This window comes from Lytechinus pictus, chromosome 3, assembly GCF_037042905.1.
Source record: "Lytechinus pictus isolate F3 Inbred chromosome 3, Lp3.0, whole genome shotgun sequence".
NCBI lineage: Eukaryota > Metazoa > Echinodermata > Echinoidea > Temnopleuroida > Toxopneustidae > Lytechinus > Lytechinus pictus.
Window position 1 is genome coordinate 53,124,257 of NC_087247.1, and position 23,011 is coordinate 53,147,267.

The following is a 23,011-nucleotide window of genomic DNA, read 5'->3' on the forward strand; positions in this document are numbered from 1 at the left end:
CTTTCACCATACAACAAGATACAGTTCATTAAACTACGCTGATGGCACTACAACAATTATTCTTGTGTATGAAAATAGAGACAAAAAAATATTGAGTGTCGGGGGAGAAAGGGACTACTATCGATGGATCTCAGAGCTTCAAAATAGAAGCATCACCGGAAACAGGTGTCTGTGGTGAGAAGTATTTTTATCCAGCTCTGTAAAGGTCAGTAGTGTGGTCGCTACTGTTAGCTTTGTTTTATTGAGCACAAGAGGGCGTTATGGCACTTTACGTAGAATTCTATGAGCTGCTGAGGATAATGACAAATATCCTCTTTTACTTTCACATTCACAAATTATGAGAATTCTAATTGTGAGTACGTCTCACATGTCTACAGTCCCATCCCTTACTTTTCGCTGTATGGCAAATGGTCAGGGCTTTCGAGTGACCTTAACCTAGGATCATATGATCCTAGTATCATATCCTAGTATCATATGATACTAGCATGGATCCCAGGAATTATATTGATTATTAATTATATAATATTGATTTGATTTTGCTTGACCAATAACTGCATTTTCCATTCCGCGTTATGCTCGCCCCAACTACACTTTTGTTATGAATATGTAATGAATTGTTATGAATTTGAATAATCATCCATTTTAGTTGTTTTCAAAGTCAGCACTGCTATATTAAATTGCTTATTGCAGGTGAGACTGCCAGAGGTGTTCCCCTTATTTCTGTTACTTACCTTCATTGGGACTATAACTGAATTCAACTGACCTTGATGAATCTGCAGTAAAGACTCTCTCCACTATTCTAGTGAGGGAACGCTGTAAATGCTTTTTAAAATTGAGTTATGTGCTGATAGTTAACCGTGTAGGATTCAGACCATAGTCATTTTATTTTCTGACTAAATAAACCAATGTCTATGGACAAATAAAATCATATTTTGGTATGTATTCCATTTTTCCATCATATATATTCTAGACATGTTCTGGATGTATTATTTTAAACCTTCTCTGTGGATATTTTTCCCAAAATTATAGCGGCAGGTACATATGGAACTCTTTACTTAAATGTGGAAAAAGTAAAATCATATTCAGACTTGCTGAAAAGAAGAAACTGAAAATGATGGATTCGTAATCAATTTGTACGAGTTCTTAACATTTTAACAATCCTTTCAGAATGAGGACTTTTGTAACCTGTTTATAAGTTTGAATGTCATTTATTTCCACATTTGTCAGCAGGCTCAACATGGCATGTGCACCAGACAGTTACAAGGATAATGTGATAGAAACACTTCAGTTCCCTGATGTAGACAAGAGAATTCCACCCTTCTTTAATGCTGGAGACTGGTCAATTTCTCCCACAGCCTTTTCTTTTGAAGGATCCATAACATGTTTATTATGTCAAAAGGAATATGAACTATCATCCAGTCTGGATATATTCCATCTTCATCTTTTAGAAGTTCATCAATTCCTTATCCATGATTCCCATCTCATCTGTGATCTCAAAAGGTATTGTAATTTAGTTTCTCTGAAAAGTTACTTTAAAAACCTCAAATACAAATGATATGCCATTGATTTTTCACATTTTCAGATTATTCTTAAAATATAGGGGAGTAGGGGACACAATATAGTGAAGTCAAAGAGGTCATATGTGTAATAAAGACTGAAGATAACTAAAGTACCATTTGACTGCTTAACTTCAAATTATGCGTAAACATCTGAAAGTGTTTTCTTTTTATCATGGTCAAAGGTCAATATACATAAAGAGAACCATTGAGGTATAGACTTTAAACTGGATAATCAATGATATTGGAAGGACAATAATCTCATGGGGTCACTAGATATAAGTTCAGTGGTCACAGAGATAATTATATACCCCAAAATAATAATTCTTGCTATAACTAAATGACCATTGGAGGTATTTTTTTCAATTTTGATTAATATGTATTAGAGAAATATTGATCTGATTATATGGGAATATTGAGTTCACATGTCACATTGGTCCTCAATAACCTCTTGATAACTGAAGAATGGTTTGAGGGATTAATTGCAAACCGTGCTCATATATGCATATGTGAGTGAGAATGATTTGATTAGATTTTTTGGTCATATTAAGCTGCCAAAGGTCACAGTTCATAATTGGAACATTTTAGAAGATGTGTGTAATATATTTTGGTTTGACAATGGCAGATTCATAAATTTTGAATGCATACAATAAGTCAAGAATCATTCTAGTTGCAATGTAGCTAAAAATTATCTTCAAACTGGCCTATGTATGTTTCAAGAGTATATATGATCTGATACAGTTCACAAGGTCTAAAGTCAAAAGCACTTTTGATGAATAAAAAAAAACTATGGAAGCTTAAAAGTGCCACCCAGTTGTTCATATAATCATCTCATCATGTCTACATCTCTTGGGGAAAAGGGATGAGATGACGAGATCTCGGATCTCGTCATGTCTGCGTCTTGTAAAAGGGATGATCAGATAACGTAATCTTAGATCTCGTCATGTCTACATCTTGTAGAAGAGATGATGAGATGACAAGATCTCGGATTTCATCATGTGTACATCCCGTGGGAGAGATGATTAGATGATAAGATATTGGATCTTGTCTATATCTTGTGGGGGAGATAATGATTTGATATGATCTTAGATCTCGTCATTTCTGCATCTTGTGGGAGAGATGACAAGATCTTGGATTAAAGATCATATCATCTGATAATCTCTTCAATTGGATGTCGACATGACGAGATCCAAGAATCCATTTGATTTGAATAAATCTTTGTTCATGAATGCATATGAAAGTTCAAATAAATGTGTGGTATACTTCAGATCTGGCTCTGGCAGAGTTGTAGCATTTGAATGTTCACAGTCCAGTATTCATGTAGTAAACTGTTAATATTAACTAATACTTTCCACCTCTATGATTAGAAATTTGTATGCATCCCACATTATTCTATTGTTCTCCAGGTATATTGAATACTGGAGGGAGCGGTTCTCAAGAGAAGATTACAGGCATATTTGTACTGTTCATCAAGAATCAGGTAAGTTGAAAGTGACAGTCAGTAGCAGAATTTAAATCAGACGTATATATACTTAAGTATCTCTATAAACCCCTGTATCAGTTTTAACTGATATGCAGTTTAGAGTACAGATGCATGGCATAATGCGCAGTTGTGGCATTCATCTCAATATTGCCTGATGACTGTCAATGATGTGTACATTAAGTTAGTTAGACATTCATAAAGTTAACTAGTATTTCACTTTTGTTTCTTCTCAAACAAAACAAGGGCCCAAGTTTTATCTCTTAATTCATTTTTTAGTACATGTCAATATTCTTTCACTGACTGACTTTTAATTGTATTTTCCTTGAAACAATTTTGGTGGCTTTTTTTAATTCTGTGTTCACGAATGTAGCTTTGTGCATATCATTTAGTTGACAATTTTGAGGTGTAAGATTCTGTTATTTCACATTTTAACACTGAACTCAATTTTTTGAAAAAAGGGAAACCAATGAAACAGAATTCCTTTTAACAAGATTACCTTTACATATCAAGTTGTGACATTATTATTTTTTTTTGGGGGGGGGATTGGCCAAATCTGCCAAACATTGAAATTCAAGCTATGGTTTTCAAACATGTCAACCAGTTTTTACGTTTATGTTTAAGAACCTGCACGTTTTAATGAACAATTTTAAGCACATAAAAGAAACTATTTCCCTTCGTATTTCTTTTGCAGAAGAGAGTGTGTGTCAACAATTGCAAATTTAACATCTCAAGAAAATGTCGAGAGCCCTGTCATACTCAAGAAATTATGTATGCAGAAATGATAGCATATGCAGTCATTAAAAAAAAATTGCCTCAGCTGTAGGCTTGCCCAAGATGATTCGTAAAGAGTTTTGATGTTTTTTGTGTTTATTATTTTTTCAGAAAGTGATGTTCAATACAGACTTGATTCATCAGTGGATGAAGATTGTCAGATTCGTGAATACTTGCAGCGCAAGCGTCTAGATGCGGTTTTGGCAGTCCAACAGGCAGAACGTGATGATACTTCCCTCTCCAGATCTTGTCTCTTTTGCCGGGAATCCTTCACCGGAAACAGAGCTGACCTATTTAATCACATGGCTTTCAGTCACAGCTTTAATGTAGGCCAGCCAGATAATCTAGGTTTGTTGTTAATTGTTTCAACAAATGACTTTATTTGAAACACTAGTCTATATTTCTTTTCACTAACACTTATTCACATGTTGAATTTGAAACCTTAAATGAAGGAGATCGAATTATGAAAAAATTATTTGTGCACAGGATATATACAATATTTTGCTGAAATTTGCCACTTGTAATCCTATTATTGGGCAATCATATTTGAAGTTACATCTTTGCCCCTTGCCCCAAGAATAGATGGTGCTATATATTAGTGCCATCTAGGGGCATGGGGCAAAGTTGTGTGCTACTATGGCGGCCTACACTGTATGAACAATATCTTACTTGTAACATTACAGGTTGAATAGATCAAGCAATATATTAAGAAGTCTTGTATTCTTCTTGTCTTTTCATAATGATTGATTTGTTCATTAAAGATTTGAAATTAAATATAATATGAATGCCGTGTATGAATAGTGACATTTATTGGATCTAAACCAGTTTACATCTTTCATTTATTTTTTAATCGGTGCACAATTACAGAAAGCAATTGTGATGATCCACCATACTCATGGAGATAGGGAACACTTAAGAACCTTATATAAACCATGTATGTAAAGGTTTCACAAGAGTTAACTACAGTTGATCACACTAGAAAGATCATGTTAGCTTCTTAACAGAATCGTGAAGCATTATAGGTATTAAAGCAAAAGTTCATTGACTTGCCCAAGCCTTGATCTTTAAGCTGGTGCACTGTTTTATTTCCAAGACCAAGTCTTGAAAAAGAACCCCAAAAAGCATAAAGAAGTTTGAAATCAATGTTTCTATACCAGTAACTCATTCTTGGATTATCCATTGGCTTAAAGTATATATGTATGCTTAAAAGAATGATGCATTATGGTTAACCAATCTGGTCCTGTATTGTCACATTCAAGTCTGACTTGCACACAAATTGGTGTATTGTTAGAAGTCTAAAAACTGAAATTTATAGAAATCAATTTTTCAGAGTCAAGAGAATATTCCTAATGTTCTTGATAGTTTCCTATCAGAATACTCTCAAGGAAATGCATTTCATGTATTCTAAAATGTCAAATGTGAAATTTCAGAATATTTTGGGGGTATATATAGCTCTGGTCTCGGGTTTTATTAATGACATCTTTTGTTATTAAGTCTTTGGGTACAGAAAGGAAACTGAGAATTAGATAAAAGTGGCATTATCCCTCAAAAAAAAGAAACAAGGATATTCAAGTTTTCATCACACTCTTTCATCATTCTGCTTTGTTCCTATTGATCTTGCGTAGATCTATGTCTTTTCATTCTTTAGCCATCCTGTTATAATTCAAAACCCCTTTGAACTTGAAGTGACATCGTGACATGTAAGGTGATCTTGTTGCTGGACATAGGTGTATATTCTACAGTAGTTCCTCATGTCACATGGATGCCAATTTTCGTGCAGAAGGCTGATTTCAGGTCCTACATGTCAAAACTATTTGCTGCATATACAAAATGAGCATTTCTTTGGTGTCTAACATGATTCTTGCTAATCAATTCCACACCATTGGACAATTTGATACTCCTGATATCAATGTGTCTTTGAAAATCATTGTCTGCTTTGAGTAATCATTTATTTACATATTTTGTTTGATTATAAATAAATTTGTATTCCATCTAATTTCAGTGTTTGCCAATGATTTCCTTGATCTCCTGGAAAGAACACTCCAAAAGTGAGTACACATGACACTTTTTCATCATTGATTAGCACAAATGTTTTTCATTCCTGTTCAAAGTTTCAGAGGGAGGCTTTCAGTTGCATAATGAAAGTATTAACAAGTGCAGTTATTCATAATAATAATCGGTATGTTGGCTCAGTTTGTAGAGCATCTATCTCACAACCGGTTGGTCGGGAGTTCAAACCCCGGCCGTGTCAGACCAAAAGACGTAAAAAGATGGGAGTTGTTGCTACCCTGTTTGGTGTTCAACATTTAATGCACAGTGGCTGCTGGGCCCATGATCAATTGGGCTAAATGAATTTTTTGATTATTTCTGCTCTCACATTTCTATTTTGAACAATGAAATATGGATTTTCATTCTATTTTTAATATGATTTTGAAGCACAGTATTTCATTAAGAACTGATTATTTACATTTTGTAATTTGTATTTTCACATGCTCTTTTTATTGTTGCTGCTCAATGGCAAGCTGACAAACTAAGAAATTAACAAATTGATAATTACTCTTCACTCTGCATTTGATATGATATTATATTAGTATACTATTTTCAGCCCATTGTAGTAATTAGTAGAAGTTCAGTCATTCAATGACTTTCCTGACTCATGCACTTAGTACTTACCCACAGATTTCAATATATTGTTTTTCCTCATTTTTGTGAATGAAAATTTTGATTCCACATTCATACCTGCAGCCTCCAATGTCTTTATTGTGAGAAGATCTTCAGAGACAAAATGGCACTCAAGGATCACATGCGTAAGAAGCAGCATCGGCGTCTCAACCCTAACAACAAGGTATATGATAGATTCTATATCATCAACTACCTTGAGGCAGGAAAAGATTGGCAGACAGTTCAAGCTGAGAAAGATGTGTTAATCAGTTCAACAGACTCTGGAGATGAAGAGTAAGTTGATGTATTAATCAATAAAACAGGCTCTGCTTATTACAATTTATGAGCAAGCTGATGCGCCAATCCGCACCATCAATGCAAATGATGTCATGGGACTGGGTACATTCGCTTAGCTGAGTGGCTTATATGTCTCTGGGAGCAATCACGAGTTGGAAAACTATGGTTAACATTAGAAATCCACTGGCTGAGCTACTAATCTGTGTGCTAAGCCCTGTTTACCCAGCTTTTCGCAATTAGTCTTTTTTCTGTCGATGGATGTTTGATATAAACATCATACATGTAGCAAACGCAGGGTCTTGTCGAAAAGCTAACGATTGACCAGCGTAAAATCCAATTTAGTTTTTCACACTTGTTAAGAGAGTAGATTTTAGGCATTACAATATTTTCTATATAAACTGTCAAATATGATCTACAATAAGATATGATTAAATATCAAATAATGAAGGAAAAGTTTCATGAAATGGGGGAGAATTATGGGTTTAAGGTTGATGTCAACTCAGTATGATGTCTGTTAGTATGCTTTTCAAGATCCTTTCAAACATTCAGCAGTCACCCCAAAAAACAACGGTGGTCTACAAAGTGCCTTGATATTGTTTTCATTTAAATTACACAACTTCATATTTAGAAATATGATAGAATTCCTCTTTCAGATAAGTAGTCTGTCAAAATTCTAAATATTTTAAGACTATTTGTCTTGTTTGAATTGGGCAGTCACATACAAAGCTCATATCTAGTCACAATATAAAGATTGATCTTCAAAAATTGATTTTCTTTGAGTGTAAGATTATCTGTCTTGATTAGATAGATAAATGTACAAGATTATCTGATGTTTAACTCTTGATTTTCAGAGAATTTCATTTTATTTATGAAATTATATATAAAACGATTGAAGGGAAAGCCATAATAAAATTAGATTTAAATATATGGCTAAATTTCATACCAGCGAGACTCCAAACCTCAATCAAATGTCATGAAGTCAAGCCAGTGAGGTTTACTACTTGAAAGTCACAATATCACCTTTTATAGTGGTCAGTGAGAAACATGAAAATAATATTGGTTTGCCATTGACAGTAATGATCTTCATTCTTGAGATTTTATGAACAATAAGCTGTCAACTCGGGTTTTATCAATGGCATGGTTATAGCACTCTCTTGTGGTCAATAAAAGAGAGGGTAGGTGTATAACTTCCATCCATCTACATGTATCTCCACTCATCAGGCATGATAGTCTACCAGAGCTGCCAATTGGTATGATTTTATCTTATTTAGTAGGATTTTTAAAGGGAAAAATGACACTGGGTGGGATATTTTCCCATTGAAAAGGAGTTTTTGAACTTGTAAGAATTGTGTTTTTGGGACATTTTTCGAACTTTGTATAAAAAAAATAGGGATTTTAGGCTTGAAAATAGGATAGAAAGAAATAAAAGGATTTTTTCTAATTGGACTTGGCAGCTCCAGTCTACAGTACATTGCAAGTGGTCAACATTGCAATCTCATTCTAAAAGGCTTGTGTCAGATGCCATACAGGACCAATACAGATAAATACAAAGCTATTTATTATCAGATGTCTATTCAAGTAAAATTTAATAGAAATGGCATAGAACTGTTTAAATGTTCATTAAAAGTTTAGAAACATAGTGGTGTCTTCCATGAAAATATTTTTTTTTTTTTTTGTGAATGAATGTAAATCTCACTGTTTGTTCACATGAGTGCCTTTTAGAATGCAACCCTCACACCAAACTTGTTTATTTCTTTCATGTTCTTTCTAATTGACGGTACATGCATTGTATTCAACTCTGTCATTCTGGATGCCTTCATTCATGATATTAAGAAAATAATAAATCCTGTGCAATTTCTGACAAGATAGAAATGATCACATAATACCATTATTACACAGGTCTTATGATAGTGCTTCAGTGGTAATATAGCAACCTAAAGATTATCTTTATAGCCATATTATTTTGTCTGTTTTGACATGTCTTTTATTGTAGGGCTTCTTAAGGCTGGATGTTATTCAGGGGAAATGGATCATCTGAAGACTTTTCATTTATTGTAAATACATTTGTAGTAATATTGTTTTTGAATCAGTAGAACACTGTGTGTACAGATGCATAAAGGGTATCTGTATTCCTGCTATTAGGATTGATATTGTATAATGAAATCATACTAATAGATTTATTGGTCATAAAATTCTGAACTAATACAGAAAATTTGATTTGATATTGTATGCTGCCAAAATATAGTCTCACTATAATTTTATAAGTTCATATTTATTGTAACCTGGGCCCTGTAACACGAAGCAAAGCAATCAATCGTGGGGCGAATTCCTACTACTGATTGAATTGATTATCATATGATCATTCGTGAAAATCAGCCAACGATCTATCACTAAACTTTTCACAGGGCCCTGATGTAATTTATTTTATAATGATATAGTTGTTTTTTTTTGTCTGCTAGGAGCTGGGATGATTGGGAAGATGACTTGCATACTAACCTTGTATGTCTCTTCTGTAAGCATAATGCATCTATGGTGGAAGATCTCTGTACACACATGGTACAGTCACATCACTTTGATCTTCAGAAGTTCAAGGAAGACAATGGTAATTGCTATCTCTTATTACAGTTTTATCAATCTCTTCTCTTTGTTCCATTCTTTCTTTAGGTGCTTCTCTCTCCCTCATTCTTTCATTTTTCTTTATTTTCTTTTTATCTGTTTTACTTTCATTTATTCTTTTTCTTCAATTCTCCCTTTCTTTCCTTCTCTCTTCCTTTCTTTCCTTCTTCCTTTCCCCCTTACGTTCACTCTGCCATTCTCCCTTTCTTTTTGTCATTTTTTTGTCTCACCTGCATAGCAGAGTGAGACTATAGGCGCCGCTTTTCCAAAGGCGGCGGCGATGGCGGCGGCGGCGGCGTCAACACCAAATCTTAACCTGAGGTTAAGTTTTTGAAATGACAGCATAACTTAGAAAGTATATGGACCTAGTTCATGAAACTTGGCCATAAGGTTAATCAAGTATTACTGAACATCCTGCCTGAGTTTCATGTCACATGACCAAGGTCAAAGGTCATTTAGGGTCAATGAACTTAGACCATGTTGGGGGAATCAACATCAAAATCTTAACCTAAGGTTAAGTTTTTGAAATGTCATCATAACTTAGAAAATATATGGACCTAGTTCATGAAACTTATACATAAGGTTAATCAAGTATCACTGAACATCCTGCATGAGTTTCACGTCACATGACCAAGGTCAAAGGTCATTTAGGGTCAATGAACTTTGGCCGAATTGGGGGTATCTGTTGAATTACCATCATAACTTTGAAAGTTTATGGATCTGAATTATGAAACTTGGACATAATAGTAATCAAGTATTACTGAACATCCTGTGCAAGTTTCAGGTCACATGATCAAGGTCAAAGGTCATTTAGGGTCAATGAACTTTGGCCAAATTGGGGTATTTGTTGAATTACAGCCATAAATTTGAAAGTGTGTTGGTCTAGTTCATAAAACTTGGACATAATAGTAATCAAGTATCACTGAACATCCTGTGCGAGTTTCAGGTCACATGATCAAGGTCAAAGGTCATGTAAGGTCAAAGAACTTTGGCCACGTTGGGGGTATTTGTTGAATTACCATCATATCTCTATAAGTGTATTGGTCTAGTTCATAAAACGTGGAAATAAGAGTAACCAAGTATCACTGAACATCTTGTGCGAGTTATAGTAGTTTTCAAAATCAGCACTGCTGCTATATTGAATCGCGTGATGCAGGTGAGACGGCCAGAGGCATTCCACTTGTTTTCATTCTTTCAGTCTTCCCCTTCATTCTTCCTGCACTCTTTTTCTTGATTCTCTGTTTATCTCAATCTATATTCATTTCTTTTATTCATACTTTTTGTGCTCAGCCAAATCCTTTATTTTCCTCCTCTCTATATTTATCATCATCACTTCTTCACACTGGCATAATCCAAGCGATGAACCTATTATTCAGGGGAGGGAGATGATCTATTGTTTCATCCCCCCTCCCCACTTGAATAGTATGATGTTACAGATATACTCCAATGCTTCTTCACCCACCCCCTCCCTTTCAGAAGATGTAGAAAAAACTATCTTTTCAGTTTTACTTCACCTTGTAATTCTAAATTCAGTGTCAGTCCTAAATTTGGATATTTATTAGGGCAAGGCTGCTTTTCCAGAGGGCACATTTCTAATTTATTGCACAAATGCAAAAGTTCACAAATCATCTCTAATGTCAATGATAGGGGCATGTGTCATTGATGCCTGTTAAGGGCATTCAAGTACATGACTTTCGATGGCCATTGATTAATTTAAGCCATGCAATGTTGTACCTTTCCAATTTTAAGTGATTTTACATTATTTCTATATTATTAAATCCGATATTGATAAGAGATGTGTCATTATTCAATGGGATGTGAATCAAGTCTAGATCCTATTTGGCCTGTGATGCCTTAATGCCTCCCCAAAAAATCATTTTGTACAGCTACAACAGTGTGGTTTTTTCATTCAATGTAGTTTACAGGCTTTTAAACTTGCAGTTAAGCAGGCTTATCGTCTCATCTTGTTTAAAGTTTTAATAATTTTTTGTTAGAAATTATAATCCAGTAGAGCTCACTACTATAGTTGATGGTGTGGTAGACTGCTTGCAGAGATACTGCATTAGGACAGTGCTAATTGTAATGATACAATACCAGGTAGATATTGAGACAAAACATGGTCACTGCACAATTTCATTGCAGCCTCCTGAGTCCACACAATCTTATCACTGTGAAATTTGTGTGAGGTTGAGGTGACCACAAGGCAACTGCACTGATATTAAATGATTTTCATACAATCTCTGCACAGTCTCTGCTTGGAACTCAATGAAAACTGCAGCAGAATTAAATGTGACCTGATGAATAACCATTTTAACATTGTCTTCATTGATATTTAGTGTAATTTTCTATTTTGATTGTCCAGAAGTTCACTGTAAAAAATTGTGTTTAAATGATAATTTTTGAAGCAGATACAGAATTGTCTCATTCAAGGACATTTTTTTCACAAGGTGTTTTATATCACCTAGTATAGTTGCAGTTTTACCTGGTTTGTATTGAGCAAAATAGAGACCATATACATTTTTCCATGGGTAGGGGAGACCGGGGTTAGTTGGAACATTTTTGAAAAAAATGGCTGTAAAATCAAAATAGATTTTATTCGAGAAACAATCATTATATCAACTTGAAGCATATATCTAAGGGCTTCAAATGTACCCCATAAAATTTTAAACTCTATTATGGTTACTGAAAAAATCTACCTTGAACAAGACCATTGCAAACGTTCCAACTTACCCCAATACGGGGTAAATTGGAACATGGTATGGGGTAAGTTGGAAGTTGGAACACTGCATGGTCAATTAAGAATTATACTAAAACTACTTAAAACTGTAATATAACATGGTTTTAGCCTATTTGCCTTATTTTATTCAAGTTCAAAATATTAAAGTGTGGATTCGTTGAACTTTATGTTTTCTATTATACAGCCACTCACGCAAGCAGACTGTGTAGTAGAATTCCACATATTTGGGTGCGTTTGATTTTACATGCAATTAAGTGTACTAACAGCAATTTCATGTACTTCTGCATCAAATTTATAAGACAAAAATAATTGTTTATATTTTTTCATTAATTAATTATGCAAATAAGCATATGAAATTTGCCCTAAATTTTTTTTTGTATGTTTTTGCCTTTAACTCTATTTAGAATAGTAGAATGCTAATTTTTGGTGAGAGTATCAATTTTCACTTTTATAACAAATATCCACCAAAAATTGCAAAAAATATAATTTAAGTATTTTTTGTTTTTTTAATTTTAATTTTTGTTTTTTCGAACCTTTGTTTTTTCCGATGAACTTTGTCGGGACTCTTTTGCGATCTTAAATAGCATAAAATAAATCTATTTGAACCAAGAAAAGTAAAAAAATAATCATACATTTATGACTTTTGTTTGAAAAACATAATTTGCATTGACCTTGTACATGGAATCGCGTTTTTGAGCAATTTTGGGTCGGAACATGCACGTACAAAATGTTGCGTAATTTCGAAACCGCGCACACAGGCATCGCAAATTTGGTCTCAAATGATGTGCAAGACTTGAAAGTAAAAAGTCAGTGAGCAGTGTAGTAAAAAAAAAATCGCGCGACGGTGTAGTGACGAAATTTCTCGAGGGGGGCTCAAATTTACCCCCCCAGTTTGATAAGGGTTAATATTGCATTAGGGGCCTATAATAGGCCTTAAATACACACTCAGACCTAACTGATAAACAAAACAAGCATGGTATACAATACATGTTCAGAAGAGTGTGAAATACTTTATATATTTTTTTCTCATTTCCAATTTTTTTATTCATAATTACGTTTGGGGTAAGTTGGAACATGTTCCAACTAGCCCAGCCATTCTCAATTACTTTTTTTGAAGCTCCACATTTTTTGTTGAGAATCTACAATGCTCCACTATCCATTACGCAAACAAGCGAAATATTGCGGAGGGGTTCAGGGGCCATGATGGGGGTCGAGGGGGCAGAGCCCCCGAAGCTTTGGAATATGGGCTCTAATTAATATCAATAGAATAAATACAAATGCCAACAATCTACACAATTTATTAAAAGAAAAATTATTAGTGACGTTTTCACACCATAGGTCTACCAGCATTGTAAAAAAAAATCTGTATTTTTACAGTAAAATTGATGTAAGCAGGATCGCCATAAAATGTGTGTATTTTATTTTTACAGTATTGATGTTAATTTTTCCATGAATAAAAAAGAAAAAATAATAAAATCAGAGTTTTTATAGAGTACGTTAGGCCTACATAATTAGTTAAAACAGATAAAATGTGTTAGTCCTGACCAATGTATATTTTGTTTCTCTCACTTGAATATTTCCAGGAAAAAAATAAAAACACTTCTTTAATTTTGCACACAATTATGGAAACTCTGCTGACAGCATTTGTTGTAAAAATACAGATACTTTTTACAGTGAGTGAAACGAGTTTAGACTGTTTGGCACCAGAAAGTAGTGGCTGAAGCAAGTGGCGTAATAAATAAAAAAATTGAGGGGGCCAGATATGGCAGCTGGAACAATATTACTTAAAATATGCGAGCGAGCACAGCGAGTGATCTAAAATGTTGAACTTTTCAATACAAAAATCTATATTTTGGATATATTTTGACATAATATTAAGAAAATAATACAATGTTCCACTCTTACCCTTTCCTCTTTATTCTCTTTTTCTCCTTTTTTTCCTTGGCCGTGAAACATTTGGGGAGCCCCCAGACCCCACACCCATCTGTTCGCCATTCATTCCCTAAGTTTGCAAGGGCTGAAAAATCAGGCGTTGCACTGCACTAACGCCCCAAACTGCCCCTCTCTCTACAACTCACGTGCAGTATCATTCAATTAGTTCATGTTAAGTAATCTTGAGTGCATGCAGGCAATCACGGTAGAGACAATACATCGGAGCATATTTCACTTTTACAACTTTGGATTTTAATCGGCTTCGGAAACAAAGTTTATGCTCAAATTCATTATCTATGAACAGGATTTTCTTTGAATATCATATTATTTGATGTTTAAAACTTAACCAAAACAAAATTGGACAAAATCTGAGGAAGTCAATTTGCATTTAAGTGTCAAGTAAGGATTTTCTGTTTTCTCTTTGTAATAAAATGATCACCTAATCCTCATTTCCAGGTTACTGGTAGATACATTTTTTGCACCCCAATTTTTCCATATTTTTTTTTTTTATACCGGCTCCCAAGCGCCACATTGCAAGGCTTGGTGCGCCACCATTTGAGAACCCCTGAACTAGCCCCTTCAATTTTGTTCCAACTAACCCCGGAGGCCCATTTGACATTTACAAGCTTACAGCACAAAAAAGAGACTTCACCATGGCATATTAATAACCTATTTTGTAGCTTGGTATAGGTGTCTATTATACCCCCAAACTGGCCAACTTGATCTATAAACTTCTCTGAGATAATCAAACATTTCTAAAAGAGAAAAAAATTACTCAAAAGGTAAAAAAAAAAAAATTCCTTTCTAACTTCACGAGGCTTGTTGCACATGTGTTGTCTGTAATATGGTGGATGGCTGTTGATAATGACAATAAATTGAGGGCAGTATTGCAGAAATTTATTTAAAGACTTAAAAGAAAATTACAATGTTTCAACTTACCCCACGGTCTAACTAACCCCAGTCTCCCCTATTTATCATCCATGCTTGACTACGATCTGTTCTTAACAACCATGATTCATTTCTTCAGTTTTAGTCATTTCCTTGGGGGTGTGAGCTCCTTGAGATTTCTCACACAGATAAAAGTATGGTCTTAAATCACACTTAAATGTTTTGTGGTATATGACTCACCACCTTATTGGTCAGATCATGCTTAGATGACATGTGCTACTGCATATGCATCAACAAGATTACCTATTATATAATGTGTGTGTTAGCACCTAAGCATGACTTTAGTCATACCTAGCCCTCCATCATACATGCTGGATGTAATTATCTGGCATTAGTGAGCTGGGTCTTAGGAGGATGAATAAATCACCATCAATTATCCTTTTATTTGGGTGTGTTGATGCTTGACTTTTAACTTGAAATCCGAAATGAGAATTATTGAACATATGGAAAGCTGTGACAATAGAAAAATGTGGGTTTTAGGTCTATTTTTTGTACTTAACACAGGCTCCATAGAGTACCATGTGTATAATGTGTATCACAAGACATGATTGTCCAGGTACACCAGAGATGAATCTCAGTTGAAGCATCGGGTTGTCTGTGTATTAAAAGTATATTTCTCAAGTTTGCAACCTATTCAAGCATCTTTTTAACAAGGTAAAGGTGGCAAAAGTAGAACAAAGGTGAATTAACGCGCAATAGAAATTTGAAGGAAGGGATTATTTAAATATCCTGAACCTAGTGAGCAAACTAAATTAAGCACATCCTGTTCATTGTTATCAAATTTCTTTTCAGTTTTGAACTTACAGGAGATCACAAATTGAGGCAAGGATTTTGGGTTGTATAAAAGTAGTCAAGGATAACACCTTCAGTGTTTGGCACCTTGAAATGTTTAAAGGACAAGTCCACCCCAACAAAAAGTTGATTTGAATAAAAAGAGAAAAATCCAACAAACATAACACTGAAAATTTCATCAAAATCGGATGTAAAATAAGAAAGTTATGACATTTCAAAGTTTCGCTTAATTTCACAAAATAGTTATATGCACATCCTGGTTGGTATGCAAATGAGGAGACTGATGACGTCATCCACTCACTATTTCTTTTGTATTTTATTATGTGAAATATGAAATATTCTAATTTTCTCCCCATTGTCAAGTGAAACAAAGGCTAATTCCTCCCTGAACATGTGCAATTAGCATTGTTTAATATTATATGGTTCAGTCAAGTTGGTCCTTATTGTCAAATCTGTAAAAAATGAAATATTGTATAATTAAAACAATAAAAAACAAAAGAAATAGTGAGTAAGGGACATCATCGACTGTCTCATTTGCATGTCACTGAGTTGTGCATATCACTGTTTTGTGATAAATAAACGAAACTTTAAAATGTCATAACTTTCTTATTTTACATCCGATTTTGATGAAATTTTCAGCGTTATGCTAATTTGATTTTTCTCTATTTATTCAAATCTTCATTTTTCTGGGATGGACTTGACCTTTAAATCACTTATGAGAATATAAAATGCCACCATATACCTAGTAAAATACCTTTATCTAGCTTATAAAAGCTAGAGTACAACTTCTTGATTATTTAGTGGCAACAGATCACATGTATTATTACTTTCAAAGCTTAGATTTCGAACATGGAGAATAATTTTTTTTAATCTCATACATGCTTATATTTCATCATCCAATGTGAATTTATACCTGCCAAACAAAATTTGGTGGGGGTATGTACAGGCAGTCAGATCAGGTCACTGATCGAGCTGCTTCCCTAGTTTTTAAACCAATTTTCATAAAATTTGGCCAACACATTGTTCTTGAGGTAAAGATGTGCAAGACACATTTTTGCATGTGTCAGAAGTTTTGTTGCCATGGTAAAGCATATTATGGCCCAAAACCCAGGAAAACTCTTTGCGGATCATACTTCTTCCTTGGTTTTTGACCATTGCTTTTGGCACAAACATTGGTTTGATGCAAGACCCATTTTCCAATTGTATGAGACTCTGTTGACATGGCTATGGCAGGGGAAAGGGGTATTATTTCTAGTTTCTTTAATCTATTGAATTCATTCCTCCTTTTTATGCAAATTGCATTTTTTTTCATTGATACAACATACCACTGTATGTTTATTAATAAATCTTACAATTACAGTAGTGGTTTGAGATTGATACTTCACAATTCTAATAAGCCTTGTTTTGTTTATTTCAGCTTTGAATTTTTATGATCAAATCAAACTGGTCAATTTCATCCGTCGCTCTGTTCATCAGTCTATATGTGTTTGCTGCCATCAGAGGTTTAAAGATGGAGAATGTCTTGCTGACCACCTATCAACTCATTCTGATCACATGACTCAAAGTCTAGATCGCAAGAAGTGGGACCAATCTCAGTAAGTTTTACCATATGTATATCAGACCTTTCCCAATCTCCCTACCCTTTATGTAAAGAAAAAGCACTTACAAAACTGAATTCATTCAGGAAGAGGCAATCTGCCTAGTAGGGTCATTTTGGGGGTCGCAGTGGGTTGTTTCAACCGGTGAATTTGAAATATTGTAGATCAGAATAACTCTTCCCTTTTTAAGACTCCGCAATATTACTGCCAAGCACCATCTCGCGTATTGCTACACCTTGGCAATAAGGCACCCCACAAAAAAAATAATAATAACCCGATTGACCCATGTAAAAGCTGCCAAGATTTTTCTTAATTCCAATTTGACTTGAAGATAATTTCAATAATGTGCTAATTGACCTTATTTTCATCATTTTTCTTTTTCATTTAAAAAAGGGTTAATAAAAACTAGCTAATAATAAATGTAGAGCATGTATGACTGTTCTGCAATCTCTATTTTAATTGGCTCTATGAAATGAGACAAGTCCTAACCCCATGTACAGTACACACACAAAATATATTGGAGCTTTCACTTTATACAGAAAAAAAAATGTTGACTGTTAATTTTTTGTTTGCCTCAGACAATAACATCCTGCCATTCGTACCCTTCTTTTGTGTAGCACTAAGAAAGATGACGCCTGGCACTCATTCAGCAAACCATATCAATACTACTTAAATACTGTTTAAAATTTGATGGGCCCAGCCAGTAAAATACTAAATCAATATCAATGATGAAATTTTGTGTTTTCTTTTATAGACTTTCATGTAATTTGCTACAAAAGTTGATTCTGTGGTAAAGATCTGGAGTTTAAACAGATAAATGTCCACCCAAGTGTTTGCATACTATAAAATACAAGTGCTAAATGATTCTGGTAGAAAATGAGGAATTGCTGAGTACTAGTAATTCAGCTAAATAAACAAGGCATTTTGTTGGTAGATGGATAGATGGTGGCTTAGCTCAGTAGGTTAGAGTGTCTGTTTCAGATAAGGTAGTAGGTCTCATTATGAGGGGTTTGAGACACACTTATGCTGAAACGTGTCCAGGAACATGTCTAACAAAACTTGCTAGCATTGTATGTTAGCATGCTTCATTGTCGTATTCTGCGCAGATGTGAATACAGTTGGAAAACACTCCATTGGAAAGGATGCAAATGTTGTTCCTGTGTAGAGGAGATTCACAACCTCTGCATATTAAAAACCAATATATTATTCGTCAAAGAGTAGGATGTTCACCCAGTTTATTGCACCTGCCAGTCCCCAGCAAACCACAATAGTATCAAATTACACCGAAAGGTGGTCTGTACATCGAGAGGAAGAAGAAGGGTCTTTTTCCAAGCAATTGAAAGCATTTTTCTGTGTTCAAGACTATAGCGTACTTGGTTTACTTGCCAAAAGGTCAGAACTTGCCTGATTTTTAGACCCATAATGTATAGCAAGATTTTGAATATTGTAGATATTGTTGCTCTCTGTAACGTCTCAAGTTTTGAGAAATGTACATGTACGGTACTTTATTGAATTCAGAGATATGTTATTAGAAATATAAATTGTAGGTAGCATCTCTAGATACTTTTATTTTAAAGCTGATAATGCAGGATTGTACGATTTGTGCTTGGTTTGAATAGGTTCCTCTTCCCAACATTTGAGAACGATGCTCTTCTATGTTCACTAGAAGATCTAAAAGACGACGAGGACACATCCATATCCCACCAAGACTCCACGTTAGGGGTACCCATCCTTGCTGAAGATCAACAAAACCTCCAAGACAGCTTTCTCATTCAAGAAAAAGACATCCTACGGACACTTATAGGCAGTAGATGATTTTTGTAACTTGTTAATGACAGAATCTGTCAAGAACTAATGAGACAACACATCATATGTTATCACAATAACATCTTTTGATGATGGAACATGTAAAAGTCATCCTGAAGACTCCGGGACTTGAGATACATTTACGTTAAATTACAGCAATTTATCAATGGCATTGGCGTCAGCACAGAGGATACTCGTTTTGGATGCCAATGATCATTGGTGACCATGGATTTTAGACAATGAGCCTTTACTCCAAACATGGAATATTTTGTGGTATGGAAATTTTTTAACTGCAATTCTTGTTCAACTCTTTATATGACCTGACCCTCCTATATCGATACCTATAACAGGAGCAGAGCCGTGGTATTTTGATAGGAGGCATAAGAACTTTACACTGATAGTCCTGTGGTATCTTTTGAATACTTTTCTTTCTTTCTTCCCTTCTCTCCCTTTTTTCTTCATTACTTGAATAGTGGCACCTTTGATTTCTGATATAACAACTAACAACCAATAGATTTTTGTTTTATAAAGATGTTCAAGATAACAGGCCTATCAGTGAATGCACATTATATCAGCCCTCAATAAATTGCTCAGGGTTGCAGAGATACACTCAAATATTAAAATTTCATGTCACCAGACATGTTAAGATGTCACTCCTCTCGACCAGGAATGCCCACCATAAGTGGTTGCAGGAAGCATTTTAAGGACGTCCATTTTGTTCTTGTCGTGACCGTTATAAGGATCTAGTTCTAACTTAAAAATGACGATAATCTGATAAGGTTTAGGGCTATCAAGATATGGATATCATTCCATTTGCAATGAGAGTCTGCAACAGAGATGTTTAATATTACTTGAGCATATCTCCCCTTTTTATAGAGGTACCCCCAAAATATCTATTTTGCTCATTCTTATGATAGTATGAAGAAACTTTGTTCATTTTTTTGTTAAAACCTGTATTGCGGGTCCTTCCATGAAGAAAACACCTAATTTACCAATTAAATAGATTTCATAATTATAAGAGACAATTTAAGTGAACTATATACAAAACTAATAAGGAAGTTGTTGATTTCAGGAAATTTCAGGAAAGATTAGAAGGAGAGGGGCAAACAAGTTTTGCAGGTAAAACTTTATGCCCACAACAAGGTATGTACATGTACATGTGCCGATGGGAAGATATCCATAACATACAGTAGCACTTGCAACACTTACACGCTCATTAATTTCTTTTTGTATATCCATTTCCCCTCAAATTTCATGGATCCGTTACGTTTATTTTCTCTAATAAACTTATTATTTTCTCTAATAAACTTTAAGTGGTTTCAAGGAAGTCCTTTCAATAGCCTAAAACCTTAGCTGTTATATATTATACAATTACTCTGTAGAAATTAAATTCCTAGTACCAAGACAGCTCTTCAAAATTTGGAAAGATGATTTGTTACTTTATCAGTGTTGAACTTTTGTTGTTAGGTCAATTTTTCATGAATTTAACATCAAACATAAAATGAAGACGTTATTGAAAAGTCATGCGCTAGGAGTTGAGTTATCAATATTGTGATCCGGATTTTGTGAACTCAGATTTGGAGCTAGGAAATGTAATCCAAATTGTGCTTCCAACACCAACACTAGATTTGAAATGCCCGATGTGTTTCCTTCATTTTGTTGTGTTGGTTTCATTGTTTTTGAGTGAATACCATCTTCTTCACGTTTTAAACATTACTTTCAAAGTAATTGCAAATCATACACTGTATAGATACATGGTGAAGTTGTCAAAATGCAATAGTATTGTGATCTGGTCACCCTTGCAAGTAACGTAACCAGAATCTAAAAATATATGGGAATACTGCAATGCAGTTCGTAAATTTGGCATGTTATGTGGTAAATTTATATCTGAACAAATCATTTGTCAATTCAATTCTATGTGAATTTGTGAAAGGAATGTATTTTTGTCCTTCAATAAATGATTATGTGGTCACTCTAAGTGCGATGACTGATCTCTATTAAAACAATTGTTTCAGTGACAAGGACATGTATTATTCTGTTGTATAATATGGAATAAAAGTTTGTTGACCAGCTCTTGTGGAGACCTCTACCACACCTAAAAACCACCTACACACCAATTAAAACAATGGGGGTAATAGGCTCAGTCACACCTTATGTAATTAAATTCATTTTCATCACTCCAAGAAGAATCAGCAGCCAGAGTATCTACAACTAAAGGTATTGCATCACAGGGGCTGCAGAAAAAATTGAAATGGAGGGGGGGGGGGGCTCTTTTTAATTTTCTGTATATTAATGGTTACTAAAAAGTATGTGGGGGGATATTGCACTATCAGAAGTACTACAATGATGATGGTGATGACAATGATAATGTGTTCTGACAAGAATATAGTTGTCTTGTGCCATTATCAGAAGATAACTGTGCTGTCAAGTTGATTTGGTTAATTTCACAATTTATTTTTGTCGTGTCACATCCAATCAGCTCCTTCATAAGTGATATAAAATCTTTAAATTCGCCACTTCCCCCAAAAATAAACAAATTTGCAATTTTTAAGTTAGAAAAAAATCATGTCACAAATGAAAAAATACACACAAATTCATAACTTTATCCTTATGATTAAGGTGTTTTAATGAAAGAAAAAATACAATGGTGATGGAGTGAAAACTCGTCAAAGAATAAGAGAGTTATGAACTTTTCATGATATGAATTTGTGACATGTGTCCAGCTACCCCATGTAATATAAATTCCCATTTTTTAGTGGTTCATGAAGACTGACAATATTCTTCTTACTGAAACGGACTGTACAAGTGGAATACTGAAGACTTTTAATCAGTGAAGAAAAGATATCCCTGGCTTAAGTTAACATATTTTGTAAACTTTAAATTTATATACTTTGAATTGAAAATCAAGATCCTTGAAGTTCAAGGGGAAGGGATCAACCAAGGTCATATTGAAGGTCAAGCCACTTTATATTACTTAGGCACCCATTTTGAATTTGATGCAATATCTGGATTCATGATATTTGCTTTATCGGTTGCAATCCATTTTCGTCTGTCAATACAACAAAAAAGTGTGGTTCATAGCAGCATGGGAACCAGCAGGTCATTCGCAGTTATTAAAAAAAAATTATGTGCTATGCACATCAGGAATTTGAAGTGTACCAGACACAAATTGGCAAATAATTGGACGAAGAAATATTTCAGAGCTGCCAACCAGTAGGATTTTTGCATGAGAATAGGACAGTAGGATTCATCTCAATAAAACATGATTTTTTTTCTGAATTCCCACTGTGTGTTATGTATGCTTTTTAGTAAAATACAATCTGTTGTCTTTATCAGCAGACCATCTAAATGAAATTTTAAAAGTCAGGTTTCCTGATCGCAAAATCGCAAAGGAATTTGCATCAAAATGGACTAAGTCAACAGTAATAGCAAAGACACTAGGAAAAGAAGCCGTACAGCTAATGTATGTAAACTGTAAAATTAATGGTTATTTTTAACACTGGTGTGCTAGATTCAGTGCCAAAACTTTGCTTGTGAAGTATGTGCAACAAAAACATAGGATTTTTAGTCCAATTACATGTAGGTTAGCAGCTCTGCTATTTGAAATCAGCCAATTTGCATGTATTCTATAGCATGAAGGCCTACTTTATAGGTCCATACATGAATACTTTTTAAGTTATGACATTTCAAAAACTTAACCTGGTTAAGATTCCATAGTTGACGACGGCACCGCTACCATCACCTTCAAAAAATCAGTGAAGCAGGCGAGACAAAAACACATACATCATATTCTTTAATAGTTTATTTTTTAAGT

General features: G+C 34.4%; 1 protein-coding gene across 1 annotated transcript in view; it reads left to right on the plus strand.

Moving 5' to 3' along the window:
* The window catches only part of LOC129257017 (zinc finger protein 277-like), a 41,689-nt gene extending 19,213 nt beyond the window's left edge, over window positions 1-22,476 (plus strand). The window contains exons 2-9 of the mRNA XM_054895247.2: window positions 1,228-1,500; window positions 2,963-3,036; window positions 3,922-4,158; window positions 5,813-5,858; window positions 6,556-6,765; window positions 9,228-9,370; window positions 17,211-17,388; window positions 19,011-22,476. Of these exons, the coding sequence (XP_054751222.2) occupies window positions 1,238-1,500; window positions 2,963-3,036; window positions 3,922-4,158; window positions 5,813-5,858; window positions 6,556-6,765; window positions 9,228-9,370; window positions 17,211-17,388; window positions 19,011-19,206 (1,347 nt within the window). The 5' untranslated portion in view covers window positions 1,228-1,237 and the 3' untranslated portion in view covers window positions 19,207-22,476. The remainder of the gene's footprint in view (window positions 1-1,227; window positions 1,501-2,962; window positions 3,037-3,921; window positions 4,159-5,812; window positions 5,859-6,555; window positions 6,766-9,227; window positions 9,371-17,210; window positions 17,389-19,010) is intronic.
* Window positions 22,477-23,011: the final 535 nt, after the last annotated feature.